Source organism: Cheilinus undulatus, linkage group 24 (assembly GCF_018320785.1).
Source record: "Cheilinus undulatus linkage group 24, ASM1832078v1, whole genome shotgun sequence".
Taxonomy (NCBI): Eukaryota; Metazoa; Chordata; class Actinopteri; order Labriformes; family Labridae; genus Cheilinus; species Cheilinus undulatus.
Genome location: NC_054888.1, coordinates 14096246 through 14115078, shown reverse-complemented (window position 1 = coordinate 14115078; position 18833 = coordinate 14096246). Strand labels below are relative to the sequence as shown.

General features: G+C 39.4%; 1 protein-coding gene across 1 annotated transcript in view; it reads right to left on the bottom strand.

The window, feature by feature from the left end:
- prox1a (prospero homeobox 1a) overlaps positions 1-18833 on the bottom strand; it is a 60198-nt gene that overhangs the window by 14301 nt on the left and 27064 nt on the right. The window contains exon 6 of the mRNA XM_041781897.1: positions 14565-14759. Within this exon, the coding sequence (XP_041637831.1) occupies positions 14565-14759 (195 nt within the window). The remainder of the gene's footprint in view (positions 1-14564; positions 14760-18833) is intronic.

Genomic DNA, 18833 nt, shown 5'->3' with positions numbered 1-18833 from the left:
CCTTGCTGCGAGTTTGTCTCCTTCTGAGTATCATAAAAGCTTCCTCTTTGTAGCAGTTCATTCACTCCTTAGCCTTGAGATCCACTCCTCTCATGGTCAGATGTGTGTTTTTCTATCACTCAGACCTCTTAAACAAGCTGCTCCTTATGGGTAAATGATCCGTGCCCGTGTGTTTTTTTGCGAGCGTGCATGTACGAGTCTGAGTGGACGTGTCATTTTGTTGCCAACACACAAGCATCTGCTTCCTTTTTCCTCCTCGCCTCCGTCACTCTCCCTCTCTCGCTATCAGCCCTGGCTTCAGTCATACACACCCTGGCAGGAAAGTGCAAACACACACATCCAGATTAGAAAGTGTTTCCTTGTATTTCTAATCCTTTCTCTTTTAATAGGAACTCTACACTACTAAATCATGCATCATTTGTCTAGTCTTATTTGAGCATGCTCCCCCATGTCACTGATTCATACATTAAGACGACACTCCTCAATTTGTGTCCAAAAAATGGTTGTTTTGGTTGCAAACTCCCAAACATGCGCACACTCCCCCGCCTGCATGCATATGTGTCCTCCTCTTTCCATCTGTGAGCTCCTCGGCTCCTGTTTCCTCTCCTGCTGCCACGCACACACCCACTGTAGCTGTTTTCCTACGGATCATTTTAACGTGACCGAGCATATTGTCATGTTTGCAGTGTAGCTTTTCAAGAATCTTTAACAAGTGAGGGGAAAAATGAGAGCTTAAGGCTCAGAAACAAAGCGCCAAAGTCTTGGTTATTTTAATAGAAGCATAAAAAAACAGGACGGATAAACAAGAGACTGACGAGAGGCCTTGCACTCCAACCAACCTTGGATATTTAATTATAAAAGCATGAAAGGACAGCTTTGAAAAGAAAGCATTCAAAAGCTGCATCATTTTTCCAGCATTAGAAAAACTTCACAACCAGATTCTTCAGAAATACACAGAAGACAACGGCATCTTGTTTTGAATTTTGATGGCACACAATATCCGCATAATTAATGCGAATTTAACTTGATTTAACTTAAAATCTACAGCTGTGGTTGGCACACAAATCCTTGGAAAATTATAAGAGATAGCAGCACAGTGGACTTTTTTTTCCCCCATATTTAACGGCTTTTTTTTATGTTACTTCTTACTATAACCCAACATATGATGGCATTTACTGTCCAGCAGTTTCCCTGTTACACAGTTAGTAGTTTTATCTCTTACTAGTTTTATTCATATTTTATTGAATCACTGGTGTGTCCTTGTGAATGTGGAGGCTTTCAATGTGATTTTATCTCCATTTTACAACCTGTAGTAGTTGCACAGCTCATTGGTTAGTGCTGCTTTAAAATTTGCTGTAGCAATACATTTAAACTTATTTTGATATTTTTTTTTTTTACTGAATTTATACAATTAGTGCAAATGAGGCATCATATCAAGAATATGCATGCATGTAAATACACTATAGCCACATTTTAAATGAAGACGTATGCAGAGTTAATTTCCTTAACGAAAGATATGATTAAAATGTTTGTCAGCATGAGAAAGACAAGACTATGAATAACTAAAGTACCTCTTTAATGATTAAAACTCCAGTGAAATGCATTTTCAATTTAATGTGAAGTTAAAAAAGAAATAAGAGTTTTCATCAGTTTGTTCATATAAGTGTTAGTTTTAAGAGAATGTTCTTCAATGTTAAGACTTTTTGACCAAAACCTTAAAAAATGAACATGACTCTTTGTTAGTAACTCTTTAATCTTTTCTGATGATTTGTGGCCCCTTTATATCTGAATTTGAGATATTCCCCAGAAAAACTTTGACTTCAGAAATGATCCATTGCAGGTCACATCACAGTTTGTATCCCACACTTACAGTGCGCTTTAACTGTCAAACTTAATTGTCAACTTTTTTGTGTGTTTCCATTGCCCTTATTAGCTATTTTCCATTTTTATTCCTTTTTTGTTGCCACTTTTCACCAGTTTTTGCCCAGTTAAGCTGCTTTTTGCCATAAATGCCACTTATTTTTCATTGTTTCTCATTTTTGCCATTCTTTGCCACTTTCAGCCCATGTTCCCAACATTTTTTTGCTGCTTTTTTTGACCATTTTAGTCACTCTTCATTTGTTTCTTGCCACTTCTTGACCATTTTTGTCACCTGTAACTGGTAATTTCATCATTTTACACCCATTTTGCCATTTCTTTCTGCAACTTTTCACCAGTTTTTGCAATTTTATCCTGTTTTTGCATTTTTCACCAGTTTTCGCCACTTTTTGCCCAGTTCAGCTGCTTTTTGCCATTAAATGCCACTTTTTTCCATTGTTGCCAATTTTTGCCACTCTTTGCTGCTTTTTGCCCATTTTCCCCAACTTTTTGCTGCTTTTTGACCTTTTTTGTCACCTGTAACTCATATTTTTGTAATTTCTCACCCATTTTGCCACTTCTCTTTGTACCTTTTCCCCTATTTTATTATCTCCAGTCTTTACCACTTTTTGCCCAGTCAAGCTGCTTTTAGCTATTAAATACCACTTATTTTTCCATTGTTGCCCATTTGAATCACTTTTCAATTATTTTTAGCCACGTTTTTTTAATGCTGTTTGACCATTTTTGCCTCCTGTAACTCAGAGTTTTGATATTTCTCACCCACTTTTGCCACTTCTTTTTGCCACTTTATCTTGTTTAGCCCTTTTCATCAGCTTTTGACACTTTTAGCTTGTTTAAGCTGTTTTTTTGCCATAAAATGCCACTTTTTTCCACATTTTTCCGATGTTTGTGCTGCTTTTGCCCATTTAGATCACCTGTCATTAATTTTTTCCCATGTTTTTGCTGCTTTTTGTCCATTTAAGTCACTTTTCATAAATTTTCCCACCTTTTTGCTGCTTTTTGGCCACTTAGGTCACTTTTCATCCATTTTTTCCCACTTCCTCGTCGCTTTTTGACAGTGTGACTGCATCACGTCAGATTAAAAGACATTCACACTCTTCTCAAATAAAACGAGCCCCCATAAACGAAATGAAAACGAAATCTGTGTTGCATTTTGGCCCGGTAGGTATCCGATGTTTTGGTACTGGATTTTGATACTCATTCCTAATTTTGACTCTTATTGCAAATGTGATATGAATTTTTGTATTGACTGTAGTGATCATTTTTTTATGTCACTCACTTCTAATGAGAAAATAAGACAAATAAAGAAAGCATGACTTTTTGCAAACTATTAACGACACTTGATGTTTGCATTATGGGTAGAGCAGAACATCTCTGCTGCAAAAAAATTGCAAAGAAGTAAGCGTTTACCTGCGACTTCAAGGCCTTTTTCTTGCACAGGTTTTTCTCCAATCAGCACACCATATTAGCACTGAACTCAGTAATGGAGAACATAACAGCCCAGATGAATTCGGCAAAAATATCTCAATTGCCCCCTTGTGGCTGACTGCGGTATAAGGACTGATCTTACATTTAGAGGCTTAAAGCGGCATACATTTGAAATACAATAAAATATGAAAAATGTTAATGAGACCAAAATGCCTCTTAATTTAAGTTTATTTGAAGTCCCGCCCACAAAGTATCCATCAAGGAAAACCTGGCCCTTGTACAAATGTAGTTGATGACCCCTGACCTAGATGGAAGGGCTGCCAAAAGGTGATCACACTGGAAAGTAGTTGAATTCTGCAGGAAAAAAATCAGCTGTTTTTGCACCCACATCAATCATCCTTGAGTTTCTTTGCTAACTTAAAGGTGCAGAAGAATCGGAGGGGGGGTTCCTCCAGGACATGAGCAATATGTTTCCTTTCTCTGCTGCTCTTTTGTCGATCAGTCACTGATCTCACTGTCACCGGGACAATGACAATAAAGTTTGTCTTTGTTCACACTGCATGTGACCCAGAGGAAGGGTCTGCGTCCTGAGATTGCGTCTACGGAGTGCGCGTCTGTTCTCACTATCTCATGAGAGAGCGTTGGTGTCGTCTTTATGCGAGTCTTTCGCCGTTGTCTGTGCTTTTATACACGTGCTGCGCTTCCTCGGCCCGCTGTGTGTGTGCGCGCTCTCCTTCGTGTGTGTGCAAGTGTGTGTCACCCATAGAGGACAATAGCGCGGGTCATCTGACTGCGAGGCTGCAGACCACTCGTATCACATGACGGAGGCTGAAGGCCACGTCTTTGTTAGCAGGCCTATTGTTAAAGCTAAGGAGACAGCTGGGGCAGGGGAAGGGAATCACTGCACTCACAGACACAGGAAGAGCATATGCACACACGTACAGCGCTGCCTCCTCCTCGTGACTCCAATCAGGCTCAGTGACAAAGATGATGCCTTCTTCTTCAACGCTGGCATACCAAGACACACACTTCACTCGCACACACTCACACTGCGAGCAGATAGCTATAATTATAGTGACAGAAACTGGCAGGTGGCATTGTCTGCAGCTCACCGCTCTCTGTCAGGCAGACACAGAGAAGGAGGACTTACTTAGTGCTCATACTCGCTTAATGACATCCACAAAGAGTGTGTGCACATAAATTATGGATGTGGGGGTGTGTATAGTCACTAATATTCAAGTTCAGGTAGAAGTTTTCATTGTTTTAATTATTAATTCTCTTTTAGGCTTGCTTTTTATTTTTTTCCCCAAATTTAAGATACTTTATTACTCATTGAATACTTCCTAGACGTTGTACCAAGAACAAAACATCCCAATTATAAAGTTCAACAGTGCCACTTATTAGCCCTTGGAACCCCAAGCCTATTTTTGCTATGGCAAAAACAGGCTTGGGGTAGCTACATAAGCTATGTTATCTATGAAGCTTAAGCAGTAACATAGCTAACGTAGCTTAAGCAAAACCACACAAAGCTCATGGATTTTAATAAATAACAATGCTAACATTAGCTATGTAAGCTACATAGCTTAAGCAGGTGACATAGCTAACGTAGCTTATGCTAAACCATACAAAGATTACAAAACAAACAAGGCTGACATTAGCTATATAAGCCATGTATCTACATAGGCTATGCTATGTATGTAGCATAAGCAGGTAACATAGCTAATGTTGCTCAAGCTAAACCTCATAAAGCTCATGTATATCAAAACTAACTAAGCTGACATTAGCCATATAAGCCATGTATCTACATAAGCTATGTTATCTCTGTAGCTTAAGCAGGTAACATAGCTAATGTAGCTTAAGCTAAACCTCACAAAGCTTATGGATTTAAAAAAATAACAATGCTAACATTAGCTATATAAGCTACATAAGCTATGTAGCTTAAGCAGGTAACATAGCTAGCATAGCTTAAGCTTAACCTTATGAAGCTCATGGATATCTAAAGTAATGAAGCTAACATCAGCTATTTAAGCTATATAGGTACATAAGCTATGTCATATATGTGCCTTGTGCAGCTCGCTGAGCTACTTAGCTAATGCATCTAAAGCTTAACCTAACTAATGGATGTCTACACTTACAAAGCTAATGATATCTATGTAGCTTATGTAGCTCTGTTAGCTACATAAGCTACACAGAGGATGTAGGTATATAGCTATTGTTCTTGAAGCTCATTTATGTCCTACTAACAAAGTTGATGTTAGCTATGTAAACCATAGTTTTGCTACATTTGCTAAAGCTCATGTTGGTGAGCTTACTTATCTACATTTGCTTCCATAGTAATATTAACTATGCAGCTAGCATAGCTACACAGGAAGCCACACAGCTACGTATTCTCTGCAGTTACGTTTTCTACGTAGGTCAAACATCACTGTGTTGTCCATTGTTGATATTTGGCTGGCCCTGATTGGTCTCAACAGCCAAGAAAAAATCCCTTAGGTTTGCAGTCTAGAACAACAAGAAAATCTTTTAAAGACCCTAAAACATCGCTGTTTCTCTCCTCTGCTCTCTGTCTAGAACAGACACTAAGTTGGCATGTGCATTTTACTGAGATGCTAAAGGGAGTTCATAAATGTATTCGCCACATACTATTTTCATTTGGTTGTGAATGTGGGCCTGGGTCCATGTTTTGTTCCACTTAAAGTCCAAACTGCAACATTAACATGATCATATTTGAGTGGTGGAAAAATTTGGGTTGTGATGTTTTATTCAGATGGTTTTGCCATGGTAAACGGCATAATTTGAGTCCTGGTTTTCTGCTTGTTCCTACTGACTTTTAGATCAAAACCGACAACATACGAGCAGTGCTGCAGCTGGTGTATCTACTACAGGCGTCTTTCAAGCAACGTTTCGCTCATCGTACATCCAAGATAGTTAAACAAGGCCTGAATTCCAATGTGAGGTTGCAGGAATTGTGACTGAAATATTTAATTTTCGCAAGTCTGACTTTCATTATGCAGGGAAATGCTATAGAAACATTTCACTTTATTGAATAGCTTTTAACATTGACTACTATAGGCCTTGATTATTATATCATACCATACCATATTCACCAGCCACAGTGGCAGGTTGGCAAAAAAGGTTGATTTCCAATCCCTGGCTCTGACACTAGACCACTCAAGAACCACTGCTCTAAAAAATGTCAAAACGTGTCGACACCTTCGCACAAACATGCAGGAAATTGCACTATTGTTTAATACCTTGCACTTTCTCCTGTCCTCTTCATGTCTTTGCTCTGCCCTCATTCACAGCCTCTACACTAACAACTGTTAATTCACAAGCCAGAAATGTGTCTGATAAAATTCCTTTTTAGCATCTCATTAAAATGCATCCAAAAACGTTAGCGTCAACGTACTGACTTGTGGACTGCATCTTGCGCAAACACGCCAATTAAAAGTCCTTATTAAGAATCACAGGAAATGGAGAGTTATGTTAAATTTTTACCCTCTAATTGTTTCTAATTTCGCATATGTTCAGTGATTCTTCTAATGTGGTGGTTGGACATTGAAAATGGCTAAATTAGCAAGTTTTAGCCGTTTGCCTTTTTTTTTGGTCCTGTGTTGTTTAAACCAGTATCAATATCACTTGATTTTTGCTTAAAAAATATGAAAATTCAAATTCTAGTATTGTGCCAGCTCTAACTTGCACTGTATGATTCTGCTAAGCATGAACTCCCAAAGCTTCATCTTTATTTTACACCGCTTTAAAGCACTCCTTCAAGCTACAATGTGCATAACTTTCATGCCTTTTTTATGCAATTCTAACTCTCGGTAAAGGTTAGTGAAAGATCAACATTTTGATTCTATATTAAAGAATCTAAAGCTGACTTTAAGTAAAAGATGTGATGCTTTGACTCATATATTTGGGCAGAACTTGATCTTTTCTTAATCTTAACCAGGAGTTTAAGTAGCCTACAGCTAACATTATGTAGCAGGATGCAAATCACAGTCTCAAGTGTCGAACTCTTTAGCTTCCACTCACCCTCAGCTGCTCAGAAATGTATTTGGCAAAGACAATCAGATGCATATAATGAGATTTTGTTGCATTCAAGTTGTTCGATGATGTTTTTAATGAATAATTTTGGTTTAATACATTTGCTCAATGTGAATCTGGTTTCCTTAAGGACATTTGAGTTGTTATTATTGCAGAAAAAAGAGGTTGTGGTGGCCCAGGATAGTCAAAAATTCAGCTTCTGTTGCTTTCAGATGGGAAGTATGTAACATTTTGCAGTAAAATGGTCGAATTAAAGGCAATAAAGGCTCTGTAATATTGAAAATCTTCAATAATAATCACATAAATGCTGTTTTTTGAGATGCCTAGAGGTCTAAAAAGTTGGAGAAAGAGGGGTGAGAGGAAAAGAAAGCAGGACAGGTGTAGTCTTTGAGATGTGTGTGCATGCCTTCTGGGTAGGTTACAAATAGAAGAAGGTGAGGACAGGAAGACGGACGAGACAGGAAGAAAAAACTCATTCTGCTGGATGAATAGTGGCATTTTGTTCCATGTGAATCACTAAAACTAAAAAAAATCCTCTTAAATCTGCAGATATTTCTATGAAAAGGCATGATCTTGTAGTAATCCCTCCCTGAGATCGATTCCTGAGAGTCAAGCTCGACTCTTTTTTTCCTCAGCCCCGTCTGAAGATGAAGAGGAAGCGGAAAAAGATGAGTGAAGCGATGAATAAGGAGACACAAAGCCTGACAAAGAGTCTGAAACGGCGGAGAAAGACATGAGAAGTCGAGCCTTTTCACAAAGTGCACAGCTTATGAAACCAGATAGCTCTGAAATGTGAGTGTGTGACCACTCCATGGCCTCCAGGTGTGTGTATGCGAGTCTGAGTCAAAGGGCACATTTTGGTAGCGGCCACACCCACCCTTCAAGAGAGAGAAACTAGCGCTGCTCTTTCAGGCCCACACAAACGAGGATCTGTGTCTATGTGGCTGTGAACATATGTGTGTGAGGCGCAGCTGTGCCGTGGTTTGGTGCTGACAGAGGCAGCGAGGATCCTTGAACTGGAAAGATGAGAACGTCCTCTAGAAGGCTTCGCTAAAACGTCTCATTGTCCCTCTTCAGCCGACACACAAACACGCAGACGCACATACCAAAATATGACAACTCCATCCCTTTCTACGCCTCTGCTTTTAAATTGGTCTTCTGCAGAGTGTTGGTGATAAATGTTGCTTAAACGCTTCAAGCAACCATAGCATTGGGTCTCAATACAGTTAATGCCAAAGGACAATAAACTTAAGACATTTTTAGCCTTTATAGAAGTATCTAAATCCTCTTAATCTGCAGTGATTGCAGGTAAAATACATGCTGAATTTTCATTGCAAGCCATTTAAGAAGCTGCAAGTGAAAAAGTGCTTGCATCCAAAAATATGAGATCCAACTCTGGTTAATGGCTAAAGAAGTGAAAAAGTACTTTTTACATTAGCTCTTAGTGATAGCTTGACTTTGCAAGTGCACAAAAAAGCATTAAATAATATAATAATGCTCCTCTAAAACCTTTGCAAATGGCACAAATGTTGAGGACATCTGACTGAGTTTCAGTTTAGGGGCAGGAGAGGGAATTTTTTTGATGCCTTTGTTGATGATGGCCTAATAATCAGTAGAGATTGTTGACTGTAGGGACCACCAACAGCAACAGGCTTATCAGCCACAATGCACATAGTCATTTATTGTTTTTATTATCAGCAATTGCAGCAAAACTGCCAGAATGGCACAAATCAACCAACTTTCCCCAATGATGGAGGAGAAGAAAGCAGGGACAGAGAGCAAGAGGAAGATGATGAAGGAGAAATTAGGAACAGAGAGCAAGATGAGGATGATGGAGGAGAAGAAAGAAGGGATAGAGGGCAAGATGAAGATGGAAAAGAAGAAAGTAAGGGTGGAGAGCAAGATGGAGATAAAAAAGAAGAAAGCAGGGATGGAGTGCAAGATGAAGATAAAAAGAAGAAAGGATAGAGAGCAAGATGAAGATGGAAAAGAAGAAAGTAGAATGGAGAGCAAGATGAAGATGTAGGAAGAGGAAAAGCAGTGATAGAGAACAAGATGAAGATAAAAAAGAAGAAAGTAGGGATGAAGAGCAAGATGAAGATAAAAAAAAGAAGAGAGTAGGGATAGAGCGCTAGATTAAGATGGAAAAGAATAAAGTAGGGATAGAGAGCATGATGAAGATAAAAAAGATGAAAGCAGGGATAGAGAACAAGATTAAGATGCAAAACAAGAAAAGGGATGGAGAGCAAGATGAAGATAGAAAAGGAGAAAGTAGGGATAGAAAGCAAGATGAAGATCGAAAAGAAGATGAAAGTAGGGATAGAGAGCAAGATGAACATTGAAAAGAAGAAAGAAGGAAAAGAGAGCAAGATGAAGACAGAAAAGAAGAAAGTAGGGATAGAGAGCAAGATGAAGATGAAAATGAAGATGAAAGTAGGGACAAAGAGCAAGATTAAGATAGAAAAGACAAAAGCAGGGATAGAGAGCAAGATGAAGAAAGACAAGAAGTAGGGATAGAGAACAAGATGAAGATAGAAAAGACGAAAGCTGGGATAGAGAGCAAGATGAAGATGGCAGAAGTGAGGCCAGCAGGGACAACGAACAAGATATAGGTGATGGAGAAGAAGAAAGCAGTAGAAAGCAAGAGGATGTTGGAGGAGAAGAAAGCAGGGACAGAGAGGAATGAGTCTCAAAAATGATAAACGGAACATCCATATTAACAGGATGTTCTCCATTGTCGGCTTTGAGCATGAATTAATATCACCAGGTTGATGATGCAAGTGGTTGCTTCTTCTTCTTTCTTCTTCTTGGCAGATTTGTGAAACCAATTACATGGATACCACCATGTACTATATCTGACTATGTACATATGCAATCGACATTGTCTATCCATAGAAAAAAAAGATGTTTCTTGTGCATTTTAAAAGTCTAAAATATGTGTAACAAAATATAAGAGCATGTTAAAACAATATAATATAAAGTTAACTTCACAATCCCCTGGTGTCTTAAGGTTTCAGACATAGTAGTCGTAGGGATTAACATACTGTACTTTAAATGATCTTATTTTGGCCACATCCCCAAACCTTGCACGCACACACCGGCACTTACAAGTTAAGAGTCCCATGCCCATTGTACTGGCAGCCTTAACCAACAACTCCTCAATCTGTTCTCAATATAAAAAAGAGGAAACGTTTCTCTTCCTCTTGGCAGAAGGTAGAAGCTGACACCTTTCCCCGAGTGTCCTGGCAGAAAAAAACCCCTCCGTGCCTCTTTTTGTTTTCCCTCTCTCTCTCTTTTTTTTTTTTTTGAAGACTATTCCCTGTTTCCTCTTGCCTCCTTTCTTTTACTTCCTCATTAGTTGGTGGGCAGAGCTGCAATTAGGACAACACAGTTTCAGGGACGAGGGACGGGAAGGATAGAGGGAGAGGTAAACAAGAAAGAAGAGTTGAAAGAAAGTGGCTAAAGAGGAGAGGAGGAGGAGGTAATTAATGAAGCTGCTGTAATTACTGAAGTCTGTTTACGCCAACTTAAGAAGACAACACTCTGTGAAAACTCACGACAAATCACTCTCACCTTTCTGCAGCACTAATCCACAATGACTGTTTAAAATGCTGACCGTGTACATAGACTAATGATGCAGCTTTATTCAACCTGTCAAACCTAAGAACACAGTGTTGACTAAGATTAACAAGAAAAAAATGCAAATTATTTAACCTTGCAAGGCCTTTTTAAGCAGGTGATTTGACAAAAGGCGATTCATGGAAGAAATAAAAGCCATCAGGGCAGGACAGAGAGAAGAAAAGAGGTAAAATCAAAGAAAACAGAGGAAGGAAAGGAAAAGAGGAGGAAACAAGGGAGGAGTGGAGGTGGATGTGATGGGGGACAAACCAAGGTGGAACTGTGATGATGCTAAATTTGGCTAAAGGAGAAGACTTCTGCGCTTGTGTGCGTCGAGAGACTTGCTGATTCGGCCGCGGTTCCAGTTTCACGCCTCTGAGTTTGACAGAGAGAGAGAGAGGGTCCCTAGCCGGTAATGTTCCCTCAGGGCGGACGGGCGAAAGGATGGCGGTGTTGGAAGGAGGGAGGTGAAGAGAGAGAAGAGGACAAAGTCCAGGAAGGAAATTTACACCTACCTTTGCAAGCACGCTTTGTTGAACAAAGCCCACACGTACTTTAAATTAAGCTAATATAAGCACCTTTAAAGGTGCAGTTTGTAAAATTGGGAATATTAGCAACATCTAACAGTCAGCTCTGGATTGTGATGCTCACATCTCTTGTGGTAAGAGTGGCAACCAGTTGAATTCGAATAAAATGTAGATCTATTATTTGGCCCCTTCTGTGGCATCCAGAAAACATGCAAAATGCAAAAATCCAAGATGGTGGCATCCATGGAGGGGACTGCTAATTGCTACTAGCCCATATAGTACAACTTGCACCTTTAAATAAGAAGAACTGTACATTTGAGCCCGACATTATCCACTTCAAAACTCAAACTTTCTCAACAACTGAGATTATGGAGATTTCCACCGGGACGGTACCCCAGGCCAGTGGTTCCCAAAGCTTTTTTTTTTTTTTTTTTTTGTAGACCCGCCCACTCATATCTGAGAAAAGCTAAACTCGCCCAGTACCCACTAGGAAAACTGATGGGCCCCCCTACTCATATCTAATCTTGCCCACCCACCAGGAAAATGGCATCAATTTTAATTATCATTGTGAACACCCCATCACAACAGGCTCATATGTTAGTCTTCTTACAAAAACATCAATGTATAAACTATCCATTGCTATGATTGTGTATAAGGGCCACATTAAAAAAAGGAGATAAAGATGATCCATTAAAATTTAAGCAAAAAAAATAAAATAAAATAAAATAAAGTTTAAAAAGTTATTAATTCATAATGAATAAATTGTTTTTTCTTTTAAAGTTGTAAATGAACATAAACCAAGACTTTTTAAGATTATGAAGTACAAAAAAAACTAACAACTGTTTTCAGTTTGATATCTTTTTTTTAAATTTACACTGTTGTAAATTTATGTTTCTAATGTCAAAATTCAAAAATATTTAAACTCAAGACTTTTTTGTATTTTTTCTTGTAATTTACCCCCCCCCTTTTAATCTTTAAATAAATAAATAAATAAATAAATAAAATCCCCCCCCCCCCAAATTTTGAATTTTTGCTCAAAAATTCTCCAAAAAACTTTTAGGATGGTGTAACCGAACTGTTGTACATTATGTTTCTAATCAGGATTTTTGCTTATCCGCCATACCCACCCCTTACTTCCGCCCTTGAAGTTTGGACTTTAGTTTTCTAACAGATTATTTTCCCATTCCTCTGGTAAAATGGAAGGACGTCCAGAGCACAACCGTTGTTGTGTTAGTCGTCCTTCCCGCCAGGTGGTGCCCCCTCAGGCAGGCTAACTCGCCACATCTTCCCCTTACTTCAGCCTCAATTTTTGGCCCAAACATGCCTTAAAGTTCTGCAAAGTACTGTAGGTACTGTAGCTGATAAAACTCTGCCAGAGTCCACTTGAACCAAGAGTTTGGTGGAAAACATTTTTAATATAGATGCTGCCATCAGATAACTTCAGATGGCCTCTTCTGATATCAGTGGATCAAAACTGATCAAACTACCCTATTTGTTTCAGTTTAGGTCAACTGTATTTTGGATTTGGTATTATAAGGCCTTTTTTTTGAATATGGACTTTTAATTTGGACCCTTGGCCACCTGAAAAGTAGACAAACATATCCAATCAGCTACTCTGGTTATTTTTATTCAGTTTTCAAGTAAAATTTCCAAATTACTGACGCAACAACTTCACAGTCACAACATTTTAGAAGCTTTATCGATCTTACGATGCATCGTTAAGCATTTTTCAAATCAAAACAATCCATTTGATGACATGAGCCCATGCTTTTTTGCTGGTGTTAACCTATTATCTGCCCTTTTCCCCTCCTATATTCAAAGCGGCCAAATTTGGCAACAATTTAACCGTAACTTGTGGGCCTATGAGAAACGTGAGGAGCGGTAGGGTTAGCTCGGCTTGCTGTATGACATCAAATATCGTTCCATATTTCTGAGATTGATTTGAATGCAGCATCGAGGGAAAGTTTTTAAAACACTCACAACTTGCAAATGCATCACTTCAGTATTCAAACTCTACACAAACTACACAGGTATATCAATATCAATTGCAAATGTTTGCTTAGCTTAGTTTCAAATGTCTTGAGGTTAATTTTCATATTGCACTGAAATGAACTGGAACTAATGGATGCAGGAGGAGGCAGGGAATCAACACTTTAGATCAGTTTAAGAAGTATTAGTACTCTGCTTTAAGATATTCATTTTGCTTGGGAGTTGAAAGAGCCAAAGCTGCTGTCATCACCTTCAAACTCTTGACCCCAGAATGAACCCTAACCTACAGACCTGAAAATAACCCCACTGAAGACCAACGAAAATAAACAGAGGAATGATTTGCATGTTTGTTGTGCATCTTCTTTCCATACACACCTGTGAAAAGCTACCTGACTTTTGTTATGCACGGCATTGCTATTCATTCCTCCAGAACAGATACCTTAAAACGTGTGCGAGTGTTTGTGTTGTGTCTACAGATCTCTACTCTTTGTGCATTTAAGCCTCAACTAAGCGTCAACATTTCTCTCCATAAGCAAAAAAGAGACGTGTGTGTCAGCGGTGAGGCGCGTGTGCTAATGGACGTCTAAATGCTGCTGATGTTACGTGGAATACTTTAAGGGCCCTCAGGTCCCCTTAGACCAATATTAGGGGAGGAAAAAGTGAGCGGGAGAATGTGACTTCTGCAAATCGCTTTGACAAGGACACCCGTGCCTCGAGCGGCGTCCTCTTTCGCCTCATCGAACACACACACACAAAAAAAAAACACACACACACTGCGACATCCACACCTCAGCAGAATCGTGAGGTGACTGTTGCGCTCAGAACAGCTGACTTGGTAGAGGACGTTTGTGTGAGTCGTGCTTAATCGAGTTTTAAAATTGGAAGGAGAAACTGTTAATGATGGGAGTCTTAGGGATCGAGTGAAGAAAAGTTGATGAAGTGGGAAAACGGCAAACTTCTGAAACAAAAACCTCATATGAAATGTTGTAAAAAGGCTGGTTAAGAGCAATTTCTGCCCATGACATACTATGCATTGCATATATTCATCCCAAAATGTTCCAACTTCCTTCATCTTACCTCAAAGTCATTGGCCTTGTTGTAGTGCATGTTGAGCGCCCTGAAGAGCTCCGCGTCCCGCCCCACCGTCAGCTCCTCGGCCGCTGTCACGCCCTCGTTGATGGCCTGCCGGGCGAACTTCTCCATCTGGATGTAGTAGAACTCCCTGAAGTTGCTGAACCACTTGATCAGCTGGGAGGTGATGCAGCGGTTGAACTGTGGCAAACAGAATTTATTCTAGTTAAATCTTATTACATAAAAAACTGTATCCAGTAGTTTATTTGGCTTTTTAATTTCTGACTTGGATTTTCTGCAGGTTGTCATTCAGAAACCTTTGCAATTGGTGAACTCTTGTGCACATATGCAGATAAAGAATTACAGCTGTGACAGTTTCTTACACGTCTAGTCGATTTTGTTGTTAATGTTGCATTGTGTTTGTAGACACTGCAGCCTTATAAAAGCACAGCCTCATGTTTGCTTAGATGCTTATTTGCATGGTGGCTTATCATCAAATTTGACTTGAACATAACCTCACATGAGCTCTTGAATATGGCAGAAAAGCTCCATATGAATAGACAAATTTAGCTTTCCAGTTCACGCATGTCTTTTCAAGTAGTCTATAATATGGTTGATTCCTCCAAAATACCTCAGTGTTTGCGTCTCATTAGCCACTTAAATGTCACACTAAGTTTCATTAATACATCTCTTCAACCAGTGTTTTGGCCCTGCAGGCCTCCTGAGCATAGTGCAGAAAAGGTATACCAAAAAGACAGGAAGTTTAACCAAAGGAACGGGTTTGTCCTGCAAGTATATCTGAATATAAGGAATATTTTCTGTGTTTACGATGAAATAGGAATAGCTTTTCACTCCCGTTCCCATCCTTTTTTCCCCATTATCTTCCTGTTTCATTTTTTGAAACAGGAAGGTGATGGCACCTTTTGGCATCTAAGAAAAACTGAGCCCCACTACATGTACATAGATTAAAAACCAAAAAAAAAGAGACACATTGCTGTAAAAGTCAACATCACTTTTTAATGTTTTACTGATAAAACTCTAAGAAAATGGTTCTACATACATTTTTCTTACCAAAAGTCTTTATATAAACTAAGGATGTGACTAGGCGCCTGTTTCCCCATTTGGCTAAACAACCATTTAAATTGCTCTTAACTGACGTGGGTGGGTGTGATGTGAGCCTGATAATCTGTAAAGTGTGGCTAACATTAGCAGCTAGCTCCACCACCTTCGTTCCTCTTTGCAGATTACTATCATGCTTTGACATGTGGCCTCTTTCACTTGGGTTGAGTCGTTATACCCTCAACAGCCTAAATACCACTTTATTTCCATTTATCACTAAATAAACAGTCATGCAGCGCTGTTCCTGCTACACGCTAACCGCTAAGCTACAACTTAGCTTCTCATATTTACATCCGGTGAAGTGCCGAGGGAAAGCTAAGACAGGAAGGCAGCGTCTGTTAACTGAAGTTTACAGCGGCCTCTAGTGGTGAGAGGTTAGACCGGGATTTTAAGCCTGTGTTTATTGAAAATGATAGATAATTAATTGAACCAACTCGTAAATCTCATGCTGGCGATGTCCCCGTTTAACCATGTGCATCCCTACTATAAACTAGTAAATGCTTTAACATTTTAACCTGACATGCCAGATGGATTTGTTTCACACATCCATCTGGGAAAGCTTCAATAGGAAATGTCTGAGAAAAGGCAGAGGCTTTGAAAAAAACTCGGAGGGTGATTGGGTGAACGTTCTGTCTGTCACATCTCTACGGGCCAATCAGAGCAACAAAACATGTGACATATAGATGGTGACTATAGACATGTCACCGCTGTTCTTTGTTCTTCTTTTAACAAAGAAATGTTGTCAAGTTCTGATAAAACTGGCGCTTTAGCAGCATCCACGCTAATCTCTTCCTCCATAACTGCACCAGCTCTTGCTGCTGCTTGTTAACGTCACGACTCTGCTGCACCTGAAAGTACTGCCCCTTGTCGCTGATTGGTCCTGTCACTTTCTAACCGTTTCTAACCCAAATGGTTCAGATGGGAGCTTTGCAAGATGGATTTGCCAGTGAAAAACAAGGAAACAGGCATATCTATCTGCTTTGCAAGGTTATTAACATTTAGGATAGTTTCTGCAAATCTAACGTTGACCACCAGCAGTCAGGCAGACAAAGACCCACATTCATCCAAGATCTTTGGCACCTCCTTGGGGTCTAGGACCCCAAGTTGGGAACCAATGCCTTTATGATCGGTTGCCTTAATCCAAAACCCAAAAATGCGATCTGTTGAACAGAGAGCTCAAACGACCCAACCAACCAACCAACCAACCAACAACAAACAAATGACAGAACGAACAAACAAAACGGACGGTAGTATCTATCCAACATAAGTGAACCTGCTCAGTGCTTTTCCAAGTGGCGAAGTGGGAAAAAGTCGCCTAGTATTCGGATAGTTGCACAGCTTCTTTTTACCACAACAGTGGAGTTGAAATCAAACAACAAAGATGCAACGTTTAGACTTTTGTCTTTAATTTCAGGAGTTTCACAAAAATATTTTGAGCAGTAACAAGGGGACAGACCATGAAAGGACATGAAACTGCCAAAGCAAAATGATCCTACTGTACGTCTGTGTTGCCAACAGCACGTTTAAATGATAGTGTCATATCAGCAAACTAAGGGTATTTTTATTTGTATTTTATAAACATGAATGGGGTTCAGGTTGTGTCATACATGCAGAAAAAACCCCATGTGACAGCTGAGTGAAAGTGCATGTATGTGTATGTGTTCACTGAAGGGGAAAAACGGCTTTGATACGGAGATTAAGCTCGGCATTGTTGCAAGACATTGTCTCACAGGAACACGGGACAAGCAAGAGGAGGAGAGAGAGAGATGAATGGAGAGGGGTTAAATAAAAAAAGAGGAATGCAGTGAGAGAGGCGAGCAGAGGATGACGGAGGGGGAAAGAGATATTTTTTCAGGAGCTGTCAGAGGGGGTGACATAATGGAGCATAATTGGAGAGGAGGGAGGGTGGGTGTGCAACAGAAGGAAGGAGAGAAGGTTTTAGGGAGGGGAGTGTGTGTGGAGGGGGTGTTTTGACCCATAAAAGTGTTACATGGTATAAACGCGATAACTCAGCAATTAAAAAACAATACTCGTATTCTCACAGCTGTCCTTGTGAAACAATGAAACCATTTGATTTACATTTCAGTGTAAATCTTTTCACAGTTTGTTTTTTTCTACAAGACAGTTGTCCAGGAAAAATCTTTGCTTTTGGATTACCCACTTACACCCAAGGACCACTTTATTAGGTACACCAGTAAAACTTCTTATGTATGAAAATATCTTATCATCCAATCACATTGCAGCAAGTGGGGAAGATTTTTTCCCATGCCCCTTGGTAATATGCAAAGACATCCAGAGAATGGCTGGGGTTGTCTAAACGCCCTTACACGCCTTAATGCAGCCTCAATTATTGGCCCAAACATGCCCAAAATTTATGAATAGTACTGTAGTGGGGTGTGAAAATCCCAGCAGACTGGCAGTTTCTCAAATACTTGCAGGATGAACGACCAATCAGATTTTTCAGTAGGAATACAGAGCTGAAATGTAGCGAGAAAAGAGCCATAACTGAGCAAAGAAGCTTGCACTGATGACCGGTTTGACAAATATACCTAATAAAGTATTTCACAAAGCGGACTAATAGATCAGTTAATTAACCCTTGGGGGAGATTGTGCACAGTTTTTTTTAAAATACTTTTGGCTGTGTTCATGTATATTGTATGGTTTTTGGCAGGATTGTGTATTTTTATCCGATTATGTTATTTCCAGCTCAGCTACTACAGTAAGTCTAAAATACACTGTTTATAAGCTAAAGTTACACTCAAGCTGTTAAGAGCAAAAAATGCCCCATTGAAACCCATTCAAACTTTAATTTTTCATCTCACTTCCACGAAAGTGTAATACATGCATTTTATTATATCTGGGTGTCAATCTGGGCTTTTGCCTTGGAATTGATCATTTTTACTACTCTCCACCAGGTGGTGTCATTTTGATCATTTTTGGCATATGGAGAGAAAACATGCTTAGCATGCAAAAAAAAATTAATGCATAAAAATCAATGTTGCTGCTAATTATTGATATATCCGTGGTAATAATAATTCTCAACAAACAGAAAGACGTCTCGCACACTGCAGGGCTCCAAAAATACAAATACAATTATTTATTGGTGCAATAAATAATTGTATTTTTGGAGCCCTGCAGTGTGCGAGACATCTTTCT